We start from the raw sequence: 17,099 nt of genomic DNA, 5'->3' as shown, positions 1-17,099 counted from the left end.
TAGAGTCAATGTGACGTTTCTGAATATAACATCAAAGGTCTTCTTCTGGATTCCACATCCATGCACCTCTAAACACAATGTGTATCCAACACATACATGTATGCACAACACACAAAAAAAGAAATACCTGGTTGAAAAGGGTGTTCTAAAATCAGCTGAAATGAAATGCCTCTTTGATCATTTCTAAACTCAAGGTTTTCTATATAACATTTGAAAACTTTACGTTTTAAGCAGAGTCTCTTTGGCGAATTCCATGTGTTTAATGACGATGTTCTGGAAAGATGACAGCTCTAATGCATCCTGGCGGTTGTGAAATTCTTCTATGTCAACTAAACGTAATTTTCTGTAAGAGATAAAAACAAGCAGTAATTTAAGATGAAGGGTTTTTTTGCTAATAAGTCTATTTCCAAGAAATATATTCCTAGGTTTTGTCATCACGAATTGTATTCTAGGGCTGGAGAGATTGCTTAATAGTTAACGTGCTTGCCTGCAAAGACAAAGGACCCAGGTTTGATTCTGTAAGACACATGTAAGACAGATGCACAAGGTGGCACACGTATCTGGAGTTCATTTGCAGTGACTGGAGGCCCTGGAATACCCATTCTCTTTCTATTTGCCTCTCTCTCTCTATCTTTCCCTCTCACATAAATAAATACAACATTTTAGAGAGTTGTATTATATAAAACTTTAAAACTCAAGAATGAGAAATTTTCTGTGATAATAAGCTTTCCATTGCTGTGACAAAATATCTGAGAAAACCAAGAGGAGAGATATAGGCTCTTGGTTTCTGAGGCTTCAACCTACGTTTGGCCACTGGGCTGTGTTTCTGACTTGTGAAGCAGAGCTTTGGGTGAAGAGTTGGTGGGTGGTGTGAGGCAGCAGAGATGCTTGGGGAGCACAGAGGCTGAGGACAGGAGGAAGTCTCTAAAGGCACGCCTCCCAGGGTCTTCCCTTCACGCAGGCACCACCTTCCATGTTTGCTTCATCTCCCGTAAACTGCAAATGATGAGCTCATGAGTTGATTAATCCATTGATGAGGTCAGTGTCCTCATATCCAGTCATGCCTCAAAGCCCCACCTCTGAACATTAATGGCACTGGGCTGGGCTGGGCTCAGCCTCTCATTATGTGAGCCTTTGGAGCAATCTTTCAGATGCAAAGTATGATATGCCTAAATCTAAAAATGGTATCTACAGTTAAGTTGAACAGGAACACAGTTTGGCCTAATGCAGCAGAACTGTGAAGAATCAAATCACTAGAATTTGATGGAGAATTTAAGATGTCCCCTCTCCCCCGCCCCAATGAACGCAGAGCTATTAAAATAGGGAAAGAGGTAGGGCTAAATGCTTGTAGGACTGACTTATCCCAAAACATAATATGTATTTTCTCTGAGAAGCATGGGGCTATATGTGATCCACCCAGGAAAAACCCAGTGAATCTAGATCTTTGATCCTGTCTCATTTTTTATTTTATTTTATTTTTTAGTGTTAATGACACAGGGCTTGCTTGAATCCACAGCTCTCAACACTATCCTTTTTCTGATCTCAGTGTTACAGATCCTTCAATAAATGTATGGCATACTCATTTAAAACTTTCTCTAACAGATAAATTCAAATGAAAGAATGATATTAGCTATTTAGTATGATGATGGTATTCACCTCAACTTAACAGCAGGTTCCTTCCCTTAAGAAACTGCTGTTTAATTTCCATGTAACTGAGTAATTTTTATGTTCCCTGAAAGATAGTAAACACACTATTAAAAACATTACATTTAGTTAATTAAAATTTTTACAAGGTAACCAAAAAAAGTTCACATATAATTTACCGATTAATAAGATCCATAGTAGGAATTCAGATATTAGAAAAGAGAGCTATATTTAACAATTTTAAAACTTCCAGTGTGGACTGGAGATAGGGCTCAGTAGTTAAAGGCACTGGCTTGCAAAGCCTGACTTCCTGGGTTTGATTACCTACTGCCCATGTAAAGCCAGAAACACAAAGTGCCTGTGTCTGGAGTCTGTTGACATTGGTAAGATGCCCTGGCACTCCCATTCATTCTCTATTTCTCCCTGCCTCTGACTTTGTTTCTTTGCTTGAAAATAAATTAATAAAAATAAAAACTTCCAGTGTAATAATGGAAACTATAAACTCAGTCAGTCAATGGGCAAATTATAAATCTCAGTTTCAGCAACTGCTTGATCTGTTTACTTAAAGTAAAGCCTCTATTATACAAAGAAGTCATAAAATGATCAGATCAAGAATCTAACAGAAAAATCAACAAAAATATAACCAAACAAATAAAAACACACACACAAGAAAATATTCAAATTCCACAGCCTGCCAATGCAAACAGAAATAACAAGGATGTAAGGGTTTACAAGGATGAGACAAGTGTGATCCCACACAGCACTAGAGTTTGGGGGACAGAAATCTTCCCTCTCTGTTGGTAGACATGTAATCTATCTAACACTCCTGGAAAGAAATCTTCGCAACATTTACTAAAGTGAAACCACAAGCTGGCTTTGATCCAGCCATCCCACCCTGGGAAATCACACAGGGAAACAAAAGCAGTAAATGACAGAAGCACAAGGTAGTTTATTGCTGCATTATTCACAGCAGCAGAAACTGAGATGAAGTGAATATATTTAATGGAAATAATAGCTGAAAAACATGATTTGATAGCACCATGAAGCAGTTTATGCCTTAGGAAAAGTGCAAATTATATCTCTACTTGTTCAGTCACAGGGATTTTTGTAAAATATTTTTCAGAAAAACAAAACCAGTAGTATATACAGTAATTTTATGCATTAAAATATTTTAAACATTTATGTTTTAAAATTTAAGGAATTTATTGTACATGTACGTATTTAACATGTGTGTGTGTACATATATGTGGGGGCATTCATGTGGGTGCTACAGGAAGGCAAAATATAGAACATTTCCACTACTTTGTGACTATCAAGTGGTTGGATTGTGGACAGGCAAGTATGAGGAAAAGGAAAGGTAAGAAATAAGAATAAAACTGTTTCCTTAAGAAGCAATTCTATTTGTTTACTAGCCTATTAGCTCCTGCCTTAAAGTAGGCACCTGTTGGCAACCTGCCCCACATTTCAAATATTCCTCCTCAGGCCCCACCATCAAAGACAAATTCTTTGGCATTTGCCTATGTGTGCCTCTGACACACTGCTATTTATGAGTTGTGTTTCAATTTATTTGAATCTCATCTTTGCAGTATTTATGATGTAACCACAGATAACTAATGAGAAGGTCATGCAGACAGTAGGACCAGTGCTTTGTTTTGTTTGTTTGTTTGTTTTGTTTTTTTTTTTTTTTTGAGGTAGCGTTTCACTCTAGCCCAGGCTAATCTGGAATTTACTATGCAATTTCAGGGTGGCCTGGAACTCATGGTGATCCTCCTACTTCTGCCTCCCAAGTGCTGGGATTAAAAGCATGTGCCACCACACCCAGCAATACTTTTATGTTCCAGAAGAATCTCCCAGCTTTCACATTCAGCTCTGCCAAAGCCTCTGTAACAATGGCTGCATCGTCCCACCTAACAACGCCTCAGAGACAGGGCCGGGGCCCCCAGCAGCCGTCAAGGTCCTTTCACTCATGACATTCACTTTGGCAACGTTTACTACATTTCTGGACAGGATTGAGGCAGCTAATGTTCTATAAGTCTTAAGGTATAAAAATCCCAGTTGTTTAACGGTGATTACCCTTAAAGTATATGTGGTATTGCTGGGACAAAATACCTGACCAGAAGCAGTTTATGGGAGAAAAGTGTCTTTCCACTTACAGTTTTGAGCGGAAGTTTCATTATGGGGGGGCATGGCAGAGCATCCTGCTATGGCATCACATCTTGTCACAGTGTCAGTAAGGAGCGGTCAGAATTAGCTCACTCATAAACCCACTGGGATAGACTATAAAATCCTAAGGCCCCCTCCCAGGGACACGCCTCCCCTTGCAAGACTCCACACACCTCCCCTAGCAAGACTCCACCCCCACAGGCCCCAGCAGCTGAAGACTAAGTGGGAGGCGAGGTGTGATCTCAAATGCTTGAGGCTATGGGGAGCATTTTACATTCAAACCATCACAATGGATAGGGAAGAAGGACATAGTGGGGCTACCGGTCAAAGGAAATGCTCACTTATTACTCTATTTAACATTACACCATCTACTTAAGACCATGTGTAAATGCTTATATTATATTGCAGGTAATGTTTTAGTTTATAGTTAAAATACTAAAAGGAATAAGAAGAAGAAAAAGAAGGGATTGAGAATAACTTTATTCTCACTTTTAAAAGGGCCCAAAATACTCACTTGTAAGTGCTGTGCCACAAATCAAGTACAGCCAGCATGGTGGGGTTGATTGCATTCAAGTGGTCCTTAATGTAACTACGTGCAGCAAAGAAAGACTTTCTCCAAGGTTTTGGCAGAACCTCCATCCTGAAAACAAAAAAGCAGTATTCAGTTATCTTCTTTACAAATTGAAAATGTTAGTAGGCTGGACTTGTAGTACAGGAATGAACAATAAGAACAGAATGGAATTTTCCAGTTTAGTGGAATATGCTTTAAAGGTATGCTCAAATACTTTTCTGAATTTACTGGCATATTTTGTAATGTCTCCCTTTTCATGTCTAATTTTATTAATTTGGCTCTCTTCTTTCTTTTGGTTAGTTTGGTTAAGGGTTGGTGGATATAGTTTATCTTTTCAAAGAACCAACTCTGCTTCATTGATTCTTTGTGTTTTTTGTTTTTTTTCTTTTTCTGTTTTTTTTGAGGTAGTCTCACTCTAGCTCAGGCTGACCTGGAATTCACTATGTAGCCTCAGGGTGGCCTTGAACTCATGGTAATCATCCTGCCTCTGTCACCTGAGTGCTGAGATTAAAGGAATGCACCACCATGCCCGGGTGATTCTTAGTATTTTTAAAAATCATTTTCATGTCATGAATTTCTGCCCTGATCATAAGTATTTCTTTGTGCCTTCAATTTTGAGTTTTGATTGTTTTTGTTTTTCCCAAAGCCATAAGCGGAAAATCAAGGTGCTTATTTGAGAGCTACTTAATCTCTTAGTGTAGACACAGTATAAACTTTCCTCTTAAGATTGCTTTTCGTGTATGTATATTTCAGTGTATTTTGATGTCCTTATAATTTGAGTCCATTTTTTATTTCCTTCTTGATTTCTTCACTAGTGTGTTGTTTAGTCTCTATGAGTTTTTACAACTTCTCTCGCTACTGATTTATACCTTTATTCCATTGTGATCAGACAGAATACAAGTAAATATTTCAATGTTCCATATTTTTTACAGCTTGCTTTGTATATTATCACATGATCTATTTGAAAGAAAGTTCCATGGGCTGAGAATAATTTGTATTTCACAGCACATGATAGAAATGTTCTATAGATTTCTGTTAAATCAATTTAATCTATCTTATCATTTAATTCAGATGTTTCTTTGTGGTTTTTTTTTTTTGGTAGGAACTCCTGTCAGGTGGTGAGAGTAGTATCTTTGAAGTCGCCCACTATTTTTTCTACTGTTGTTAATTTGAGACTTTACACCTAGTAGTATTTATTTCATGAAATTAGTTGAACATATATTTATTTGATGCATATATGTTTAGAATTACAATGTATTATAGATGATTTTTCCCCTTAATCAGTATGAAGTGACCTTCTTCATCTCTTAGATTAATTTTGATTGAAACAAGATAGTAAACAAGATTATGACAGCAATATCTTTACATGTGAAATGTACATATACACATATGCAGCTATGGTATACATAGTTATATATGAGTTATAAATATATAATATAATATATAAACATAAATGAATATGCTTATATTATTAAAATGATCACTTACTCAGCACGATGGGGTGGAAGTTCAGTTGTCTTTTTATCATCTTTTTCTCTAGGGTCTTTTAAAACAAAATCAACTGGAGGAGAATGGTAAGGTTTTGATAAATAACCTTGTATAAATGCAAAACTGAGTCTATTAAAATTAATCACTTAAATTATGTTAAAGCTTTTTAATAAAGACCAATTTGTGTGCTTATGAAGAAAAAATTTTAAAATTTATGAGAAATCTACCATGCCTGTGTCTTTGAGAGTGTATGTTCCTTTCTTAACTATGTGTCCCTGTTCTTTCACTTGAAGATGATAATTGCTTTTAATATTACATTCTCCTTTATAGCTATTCCATCAAAAATGCTCTTGCAGAATTGAAGGTCAACAAAACAGAGGAGTAGTTTTCTTTTGCTGAGGATAGTGAATATTACCTTGTACCCTTTTAAGTTACATACCAGCATTTGTTATGAAATCAATAAAATAAGCTAGAATTACTTCTGACTTCCATGATCTCCAAATCACAATTAATTCTAATTCTTGTGCCTGTCTTTTAAAAAGTTCTTTCTATAATGAAAATATGCTATTACACTCTACATTAAAATCCTTCATAGACTGTCCTTCACCTCAATCTTTTAAAAGGCATATAAGGGCCAGTCTGACTCCTTTCCCAAAAAGACTCTGTTCAGGGACTTCCAAAGTCCTGCCTAAGTTAACTCTTCTTCCATTCAATGTGTCCTCTGCTTCATTTCTCATTTTACTAGCTACTACATAGGTTAGTGACTTGTCCATTTATCTCCATCATTATAGTGAGAGTCTAAAATGTAATGAATGCCATCTTCCTGGAGTCAAGTCACTCTGTGCTATGATTTCATCAACCTTTTGTAAAGCACCCATTGTGCCAGCTTTGCTGTCAAAACCAACTAAGAAAATCCTCTTTAAATGTAGAAATTTCTGGCCAAAGAAGATAGTTCAAAGGGTAAAGTGTTTGCCATACAAGTACAAAGACCAGAATTAGGACCTCCATCACCCACATAAAAGCTAGGCATGTTGTATGGCACGTGTCTATTATCTCTGCACTGGAGAGAGGAAGACAGGAGGATGCATAGGATTTATTAACTAGCCTGTCTAGCTGAATCAGTGAGGTCAAGGTTCAGCACGAGATCCTGTCTCAAACAGTAAGGTAGGGAGTGACAGGGAAAGACATCTTAGATTGATCTCTGATCTGTACACACAATCATACATGTGCACACATACCTGCATAAGCAATGTGTACCTATAACAATATGAACATATATAACAACATGTGCATGTGCGTGTGTATGCACACACACACACACACACACACACACACACACACACACAGTACAGATTCCAAGGCCCTATCTCCAGGGATTTTGATTTATGTTAGGCCAAAAATAAATTTTTTAAAATGATTTTTACGGGCTGGAGGGATGGCTTAGTGGTTAAGGTATTTCCTGCAAAGCCAAAGGGCCCAGTTTGATCACCAGGACCCACATTAGCCAGATGCACAAGGGGATGCATGCATCTGGAGTTCATTTGCTGTGGCTGGAGGTCCTGGCGCACCCATTTTTTTTCTCTCTCTCTCCCTCTTTCTCTGTCAAATAAATAAATAAATAAAAATAAAATTTTTTAAAATTAAAATGAGTTTTATTTTCTACTCAGTCTAGGAGTTCAATATCCACACCATGGCTCAACAAATTTCTTACATAAAGGGTCATATGGTTCCTACTTTCAACTTTGTAAGAAACAGGTTTCTTTTCAAACTATTCAACCCTGTTCTTGTAACTCAAAAGCAGCCATAGACAGTGTGTAATTAAATGAATGATGCTGTGTGCTAATATACTTGACTTACAGAATGGGTAATGATCAGTGATGGCTTGTGAACCATGGCTTGCCAACTTGTGGCCCATAGCAACAAACTAATCAGCCATGTCTCAATGTATGACATCAGCGATATTAATGCTTATTGCTGATGCAGGCATTTACTCATACATATACATTTATACATACATACATGTGTCTTGTTTTTCCTATCTACACCAAGAGATTTGAGACCATCATGAAGATTTCTAAGTGCCTAATGCCTTCCATAACTAAAATATATATAGTTATTTGGATACAATACATAGTTTGAAGGGCTGAAATTCATTTTATATTATTTTATAAATAAATTTTATAAATAAAACAAAGGTTTTATTACCTTTGTCATTAATAACCTTAAATGAGGATAAATCCCTATAAGTAGAAATAACTGATTTTTAATTTTTTCATTGTTGTTAATGAATGCCACCTAAATTCTTAAATAATACAATAGTATAAGAGATACTATAATTAACATAGTAATTTCAAAGCAAGAAGCAATATCAATTTACCTATGGATTTCTTTACACTAAGAAGATAATCTTCTTTCATTTCATCTGATAAGACCATTATGCTGTCAGTGAGGACTTTCAAATGTTGTGGGACTAAATTCAACACATGTTCCAACCAAGAATCTTCCATTGGGGCTACATGATCTGTATCAATTCCATGGTGAATATAATAATAATACCTCTACAAAGAGGAGATAGAGAAAAAGCAAGCCAGTTTGGCACTACAGTACTGCAATTGTTATAAAGATTTAGAAGATATAAGTATTTATAAATTATAAATAGTATTTTGTGCAATTCATGTAAGCACTATTCAAGAACTCTAACATTTTTTTAAAAGTGCTGTTTCATGAAAATTGAAGTTCCTATTTCAGTTCATAAGCACACTATACTATGAAGTCACAATTCCAGATGTATGCTGCATTGAAACAGTCCATGTCACAGCTGAGTGTTGTATGACCTTTCAAAGTCTGCCATACTAGTTTTTGAAATTTTAATTGATATCAATAATAGCTACATGCAAGCTAGTATCTCTAAGACATTACTTCTAAAAGTATAAACAAGATGAGGAATTTTTTGTTTATTTTTATTCATTTATTTGAGAGCAATAGACAGAGAAAGAGGCAGAGAGAGAAGGGGGGAAAGAGAATGAGCGCACCAGGGCCTCCAGCCACTGCAAACGAACTCCAGATGTGTGCGCCCCCTCGTGCATCTGTCTAACATGGGTCCTGGGGAATTGAGCCTCGAGCTGGGGTCCTTAGGCTTCACAGGCAAGCACTTAACCACTAAGCCATCTCTCCAGCCCGAAAATTTTAATTGGTCTATTACTACTCTATATTATAATTTTATACATGGTATCTTATATGTTGAGATTTATTTTAAAATCCAACATTTCTCCAATAATGAATATTTAACTTCAATATATTATCATAATTATTTATATGAGACTTGGGAAAAATTTATATGTCAAAATGTTTACAAATAAGCAATGTTAAAGTTTTTTATATTTACAGTTTTAAGTCTTTTGTATTTGAAATATTTGAATTACTTTATTTAAAGAAAGCTAGTAAACTTAAAAAAATGTAAGTTATTATACTTCAGATAATTTCACAGAGAAGAAAAAAGGAATGTGAAGGCATACATGACTGAGACAAACTTTAGGATGGGAGCTCTGAGTCACTAGTCCTTAACTATTGTCTCACATAACATGGAGGAGAAGGCTATCCTCCACTAATCCAGTAAAACAATTTTATGCAGCTTTGTATTTAGTCTTATATCTTCAGGAATCACAAGGGAAGACAGAATAATCTCAAGGACATAAACATATTTCCAAATCTTCTATTTTCAATTCTATTGAGGAAAAAAATGACTTGTTACCAAGATGTCTTTCTCTATGGTAGAACTGTTGAATTTTGGAGCTATGCTTTCATCGGAGGTAGCTGATTCCAAGCCCACATCTTGTTGCCTAAGAAGATGATAAATATAGTGTTATTCAAAAGCATAGAAGAGGCAGTTAAAACAGAAAACAACATACAAAACCATGAGGACCATTTTCTATTAAACCATGAACAAAAATAAGTTGCTGAAGATATTTGTTTTGCTCTGTAATACTTTCTCCATTTTCATGGGGTGAGATAAAGTAGAAGAAATTTTCAAGATCTAATTCTCAGGCCACATATTCCTGATAACCTTAATTCATTCTTCTTCACTACCCCAAACCAAGATCTCTCTTCTTTGAACTTATAAGAGAATGTTATTGCAGCATCTCTAAAATATGTACAGTTATTTATAAAAGTGGGCTTGAAATGGAGTGCTGATAGAAAGAACTTTAACTGCTACTGTACAGAAAACACAGATATAGTCTCCAAACACCTTTCCCAAGATCTAGAGACACACACATTACCAGGTGTCATACATCCTTATATATTATTCACTGAGGATATGTTCACATACCACTATAATGCCTATAATTCAGTTAAAAAGAAGCTACCTTTTGTAAGTTGCTCTGGGGCTCCTTTGTGCAGAAAGACAAGTTCATGGCTTCAGAGAAACTAAAAGGTTGTTCTGGATCTTTTTTTTTTTTTTTTGCCTGAATATCCTGAATATCAGATCAGTGATGATATGAAGTAAGTGCTTTGTCCCACTGACTGGTGAGTGAAGATAAGGTTTATGAAACATCTGTCTAAGTTACTATGCCAAATTAGGTACCTATAATCTTTTAGCATGTCTTTTGCAAAGCCAGAAATCAAATATTTTATGAACTTTACTTTTATTCTTTTTAAATGTGTGAGAAGCACAGGGTGAGGGAGATAGACACAGAGAACACTCAACTCCTACCAAACCAGATATCCAGAGACACAAAGGCTCCCAATACCTCATCACTGAAGTAGACCTAAAACGAACCCAACATGGCTCAGGGAAATTCACAGAAGAGGGGGCAGAAAGATTGTCAGGGCCACATGCTGGGACATTATGAACAGAGACTTTGACTCCTCCCCATCACTGATGGCTAACCCCACAATGCATGACCCACAATCCCCAACGAGGAGGGTCCCTTCAGAGGAGGAAGGACAGGGAGGAGGCTAATGATGGTACCAACATGGCTGTATACACACTGTGTATATAACTAATAAAAAAATGTATGAAAAGAAAATAATAGTTTGGAAAATGTTTCCATTCAATTCAATACATGGTAGGTGTGGTGATTTGATTTAGGTGTCCCTCAAAAACTTATGTGTTCTAAATGCTATGCCCCCAGCTGGTGGCAATTTGGGAACTGGAGCCTCCTGGAAATAATGTATTGTTCGGAGCAGGCTTATGGGTGTTATAGCCCTCTTCCCCCTTGCCAGTGTTTAGCACACTCTAACTTCACTACCTGATGTTGGCCAGAAAGTGATGTCCACCTTCCACTCATGCCATCATTTTCCTCTGCCATCATGGAGTTTTCCCTAAAGTCTATAAGCCAAAATAAACCCTTTTCTCTCACAAGCTACTCTTGGTTGGGTGTTTTCTGCCAGCAATGTTAATCAGACTGAGACAGGAAACTTAGTGCTGAGAAATGGGATAGTTACTGCTGTAAACTAGGCTATGTGGCTTTTGGCGTTTTGGGACTAATTTAAGGGAGGAATTTGGAAGGATTTGAAAGCTTGGCCTAAGAGATGCTGTAAGTACAGTGTGATAACCATTCGGGTCAAAGCTGAAAGACATGAATGCAATAAGAACTGAGGTTTGGGTTATGAGAGGAAGGAAAAGCTTTGTCCAGACTGGGCTAAAGACAGTTCATGTAAAAGACTTGCTGTTATACCCATGTCCTGATAACTTGTGCAAGGTGGCATTGCATAGAAATGGACTTGTATGAGCAGAGGAATATGGCACACACACACACAAAAGAAATCTTTGGTCCAAACCTTCTGCCCATAAACTATAATTGTTTGAGAGATTACAACCATTGAGATTAAACCAGCTGACCTGAATTGAAACAGCAGCAAGAATGCAAACTCTTTTGAAGAGGCCCAAATGCTACAGGAGTGTCCTGTTTTTCATAGTCTGGTTTTTTCCCCCAGGATTAACAAATAGGTAGCTCAACTACTATTATGGAGAGTAATTGAATTTGCAACATGGTTTTACATTTTGGAAATGACCATGAACAGTGTGAATGAAGCAAGCCTTTTGAATTACCTGTGTGGAGGTCCAATGGAGCCATGAGGATGGTCCGTGGGTTGAGGGGAGACCCAGTGGAGATGCCAGGACTATGGGATGGCTGCCAAGGACAGCTGCCAGCACCAGATGAAATTTTTTGGGACTTTGAGAAACCTAGCTACAGAGGAAGAATTGAAATTCCAGAGACTGGTCACTGCTTAGATTTGGAGACTTGTCACTACTTGTTAGACTTGGAGCTACAGATTTTAGTAATTTCCCTGTTTGACTTAAATCTTGTTTTGGTTGAATATTTCATTGCTATTCCCAATGCTATCTTTTGCAGTGTAAATGTTTATTCTGTGCCATCACAAGTTGTTTTTTTTTTGGGGGGGGGCATTAAGGCTCAGTTAAAAGACCTTGGACTATCGTGATGTCTGAACCTCATTAGAATTGATAAAAAAAAATGGGAACTTTCAAAATTGAACTAAATGCTTTGCATTTTATGGGTGGTTGTCAGTTCATGGGGGCCTGGGGAAGAATGTGGTGGTTTGATTCAGGTGTCCTTATAAACTTAGGTGTTCTGAATGCTATGTCCCCAGCTGGTGGCAATTTGGGAACTGGATCCTCCTGGAGGTGGTATATTGTTGGGGGCAGACGTGTGGGTGTTGTAGCCAGCTTCCCCTTGTCAGTGTTTGGCATATTCTCTTCCTACTGTTGTTCATCTGATGTTTGTCAGGAGGTGATGTCCACCCTCTGCTCATGCCATTGTTTTCCCCTGCCATCACAGAGCTTCCTGTCAAGTCTGTAAGCCAAAATAAACCCTTTTCTCCCACAAGCTGATCTTAGTTGGGTGCTTTCTGCAGCAACAAGAAGCTGACTGTAACAATAGGTAATCAATAAACTTTTACCAAGTAAGGATGGAAGTATAAGAGGAGTAGTAGATCTTTCAGACATTCTATTCAGCAATTGGAAAGAGAAATTATTCTAACTATAAATGTAATTTCATTGTGTTATAGATTGTAAGGAAGGAAAAACTAATAAAACAATATTATTTCTGGAATGATGAAGTCTGAGTTCATATTCTACCACTGTAAAGTGCATGAGCTTAATAAGTGGTGGTATGTTTGTTACTGATGGGAATCCTCACCTTACTAACTGCCTCACTGGACCCTGAGCCTCAGCTGCACTTCAACCTCTTGTAAATGATTCCTACCTAGAAGGATGCAGTGAGGCTGGGTGGGAGAAGAAAGAATGCTGAGGATGTGGGAACAGCTATCAATGTGCTTAGAGTGACGATTCTTTCAGCTCTACAACTCCATGATTGCATCATTCTAGGGCTACAGGCAAAGAGTCTGACTGTCAGAAACAAAGGTAATAGCTTCTTATTACTCAACTATCCAAGCCATCAGTAGTTTTACATATAGTATTTCTAACCTTCTCACCTACTATTAAAAGACATAATTACTCCCTCTTCACAGATGAAGAAAGCAAATATCAGAAAGATTAAATAACTTCCCCTTGGTCGTACAACTAATTAACTTTGAAAAGAAAGATTTACTCATTGATATCTGCCTCAGAACAGCCATGCTTCTTCCAGAAGAATGACATTCCATTTAGAATTAAAATCATCTTTAAGGAGACACTGTACCTCACTAAAGAGAAAATAGGATGCATTTTACTTCACAAAATAAGAATGATACTGATTATTTTTCTCTTTATAAAGTTAATAGAGGCTTTTGGCTCAAGATAGTGGCATGAATAGATTCTCTAAGTCATCCAGTAAAAAATGGCAGTGAAATGGTTTTAAACCATGACTGTGAAGAGACTAGAAGAAAAGTCATTATCTGAGGATGCAGCTCAGCAGGTGTCTGGAGCATGAAAAGAGCACAGGGACAAATGGCAGGGAACGTCAAAACCACAGTCCAGCAGACATGGAGAGGAGGAGGCAGCCTACCTGCTTCCTCCAGAAGACACTCTTGTCTTAGAGTCTGCAGGTAGGAAGGGTGAGAACAACAGCTATTTACACTGGAAATTAGGTAACTGAAATGGAAAGGCACAACTTTCAAAAAGTACTAAATGTGACTCAAGAAGAAATAGAAAATATGACTAGATCTCTAAGAAGCAAATAACTTCTATATTTTTATTATAAACCGGAAAGTCATATATTTATGGAGTATATAATGATATAATGATATATTAATTCAACATATACAAATTGCTAAATGTAATATACTATACAAATGGACTGAATTTTGTAGTCAGATTAGCTATTAATGCAGGAGTAGGGATGACACTGTTGCCATGAAAGACATGAAAGTCTATAGCTTATTACCTGCAGACTCCCACTGAAAGGAATTCTGAGAGAGGAACTTCAATAACAGAGAAAAACTATTCAAAGGAAATTTCAAAGGTAGTTTTTTTTCCTCATTTCATTTATTTATTTGAGAGTTACAGACAGAGAAAGAGGGAGAGAGAGAGAGAGGGAGAGAGAGAGAAAATGGGCTACGGGCATACCAGGGCCTCCAGCCACTGCAAATGAACTGCAGATACATGCACTGCCTTGTGCATCTGACTCACGTGGGTACTGGGAAATTAAGCCTCAAACTGAGGTCCTTAGGCTTCACAGGAAAGCGCTTAACCACTAAGCCATCTTGCCAGCCCTCAAAGGTAGTTTCCTAATAAAAACAGAATATTAGGACTGGAGAGATGGCTCAGCAGTTAAAGCACTTGCTTACAAAGCCAAACAACTCAGGTTCGATTCTCCAGTGCCCCCATAAAGCCAGATACACAAAAAGTGGCACATGCACCTGGCATGCCCATCCTCTCTCTCTTTCTATGTTTCTCTTTCTCTCTTCTTTCTAACTCTCTGCTTGCAAATAAAAAAAAATAATTTTAAAAAGGAAATATTGATAAGTTTAAGTTAATGTTAACTTAAAATGTATGGGTATTGTAGGTCTTCGTGGAATTAAATTGTTAAACAATCATATGGAAATGCAAAGAAAAGTTCAGAGCTTAAACATTCTGAGTTCCTTCTGTGTTGTTCAGAAAGAAGGAAGGTAAAATGGAGTTTTAACTTTAAAAATTAAAATATGGGGCTGGAGAGATGGTTTAGTGGTTAAGCGCTTGCCTGTGAAGCCTAAGGATCCTGGTTCGAGGCTCGGTTCCCCAGGTCCCACGTTAGCCAGATGCACAAGGGGGCGCATGCGTCTGGAGTTCGTTTGCAGAGGCTGGAAGCCCTGGCGCGCCCATTCTCTCTCTCTCCCTCTATCTGTCTTTCTCTCTGTGTCTGTCGCTCTCAAATAAATTTTAAAAAAATATTTAAAAAAATTAAAATATGTAGCTTTAAATGGTAGGTTAACCAATTCAAGTCAATTCAATAGAAAGCAAAGGAAGACAAAGTAATCAAAGGCAAGGTACAGTAAATAGAACACATGAAAATATACTCGTAGAAGTTACGCTTACATGCATGTAGGAGGGAGGGAGGATGGAGAAGGAAGGAGGGAGGGCAAAAGGAAGAAAGGAAGGGCATGAGGAAGAAGGGAACATCTTCTATCTTGCCAGGTGTGGCAGTCATCTGCAGTCTCAGCTCTGCTACTGAGGCAGAGGAAGGAGCATTACAAGTTGAAGGCCAGCCTTTGCAGGGTAGCAAGACATGTCACAAAATTAAAAGGGCCTGGGGATGGTGCTCAGTGATAGAGCACTTGCCTAGCATGCACGGGGCCCTGGGTTCAATCCCAAGTGTTGGAGGAGGGGGAAAGTTTCTCCTGAGAAGTCATTGCTAACTCTTCCATTGCTATGGTTATTGACTGGACATTGTTTCTGCCATCCAAGTGTGTTTTTTCAAGAAAGCATGAAAAGCAACATAAATGGGTTGAACTTGGATTATTCTAGTGGCATCTGGCAAAAACTGACTCAAATCCACTCAACAGGGCTGAGGAGATGGCTTGGCAGTTAAAGCACTTGCTTGCAAAAGCTGATGGCCCAGGTTGGGTTCCCCAGTACCCATGTAAAGGCAGACACACAATGTGGCACACACATTTGGGGTTCATATGCAGTGTCAAAAGACCCTAAGAAACACTCTACAACTATGAGTGTTAGCACATGCCTGTAACCCCAGCATTTGGGAGGCAGAAGCTGGTAGGTTGTCTACTGAGGCCAGCTGGGGCTACATAGTAAGACCCTGGCTAAATAAACAAATGAATAATAAAAGTTACAGACCACCTTAGAATGTATACGCACCCTCAGTCCAGGTGCACGATTCCCACAAACACTGAACCCTTGTGAGCATCCAGGACCAGCCAATGAGGTGCCCATGGAGACAGCAAACAGTATTCTGTGGGCAAACACTTACCACAGTGGGTCGTGGCTCCACTTGTGCCACAACAGTTGCTTGTGCCCTGAAAGCCATGATGGAGCAACAGTGGATACTGAGCAGCATGCTCGCCACGCACAGTTCTAAAACTCTGCCCAGACAAGCCCGCTCCTTGCCCACATGACTGATCATGCCATCCCAATTCCTTCTCCACAAGAGAAGGCACACACAGCAAAGAAGCGGCTCTGTCAGCTGAGGAGGCATGATGGGGGCTTTAAAGAAAGCCAAAGACCCTACTAGCCACCGTCGCTGCAGCCAGAGCTCTCAGAAATTCTGCTCACTCAGCCAATGCCAACTATTAACCTGCACAAATAATGATATTCAAAAGTGGGACATGCTTAATAAGGTTAAACTCAAGCTCATTCTTTCTTTATCTCTAACCTCATTGTAAACAGGCTTTGTGGTGTCCTTAGAGATGGGTACTATTATTACGGTTTTAGACAAAAATTCCCCCAACGCTTCTAACTAGGGTACCACAGCCTGGTTAGCTTACATAACTTACATTATGACATTCACAAGAGCACTTCTAAAGTTTTCTCGTTCTTTGTGTGGAGATTTGGTCTTTGTCTTGGAAGTGGACGGTCCAGTGTGGCCATCATCAGCTTGGTCCAGTAGTTTGCCTTTTTTCCCAAAGTGGTGCACATATTCAGCTTGAATTGAAAAACATTCAATTATTCCTCTAAAAAGCAAACTAAAACATACAAGTGCTTAGAACAAAATGCGAGAGTTCCGTTTAAGAAAGAAATTACATGCTTCAAGTTCTCCTCTTGAAGAACTCTAACTTATTTTTGCTTTACTGGCAGGAAATTAAACTACTGCAACCTCATATTATCGTAACAGAGACATCT

General features: G+C 38.1%; 1 protein-coding gene across 1 annotated transcript in view; it reads right to left on the bottom strand.

Annotated features, from left to right (window-relative positions):
• The window catches only part of Dnah7 (dynein axonemal heavy chain 7), a 259,409-nt gene that overhangs the window by 224,733 nt on the left and 17,577 nt on the right, over positions 1 to 17,099 (bottom strand). The window contains exons 5-10 of the mRNA XM_045148328.1: positions 16,754 to 16,901; positions 9,618 to 9,705; positions 8,244 to 8,424; positions 5,867 to 5,939; positions 4,322 to 4,447; positions 224 to 343 (exon numbers count right to left, since the gene is read on the bottom strand). Coding sequence (XP_045004263.1) covers positions 224 to 343; positions 4,322 to 4,447; positions 5,867 to 5,939; positions 8,244 to 8,424; positions 9,618 to 9,705; positions 16,754 to 16,901 — 736 coding nt within the window. The remainder of the gene's footprint in view (positions 1 to 223; positions 344 to 4,321; positions 4,448 to 5,866; positions 5,940 to 8,243; positions 8,425 to 9,617; positions 9,706 to 16,753; positions 16,902 to 17,099) is intronic.

This window comes from Jaculus jaculus, chromosome 4 (assembly GCF_020740685.1).
Source record: "Jaculus jaculus isolate mJacJac1 chromosome 4, mJacJac1.mat.Y.cur, whole genome shotgun sequence".
In the NCBI taxonomy this organism is placed as follows: Eukaryota; Metazoa; Chordata; class Mammalia; order Rodentia; family Dipodidae; genus Jaculus; species Jaculus jaculus.
The sequence above is the reverse complement of the archived record's forward strand: the minus strand, read 5'-3'. Positions and strand labels throughout refer to the sequence as shown.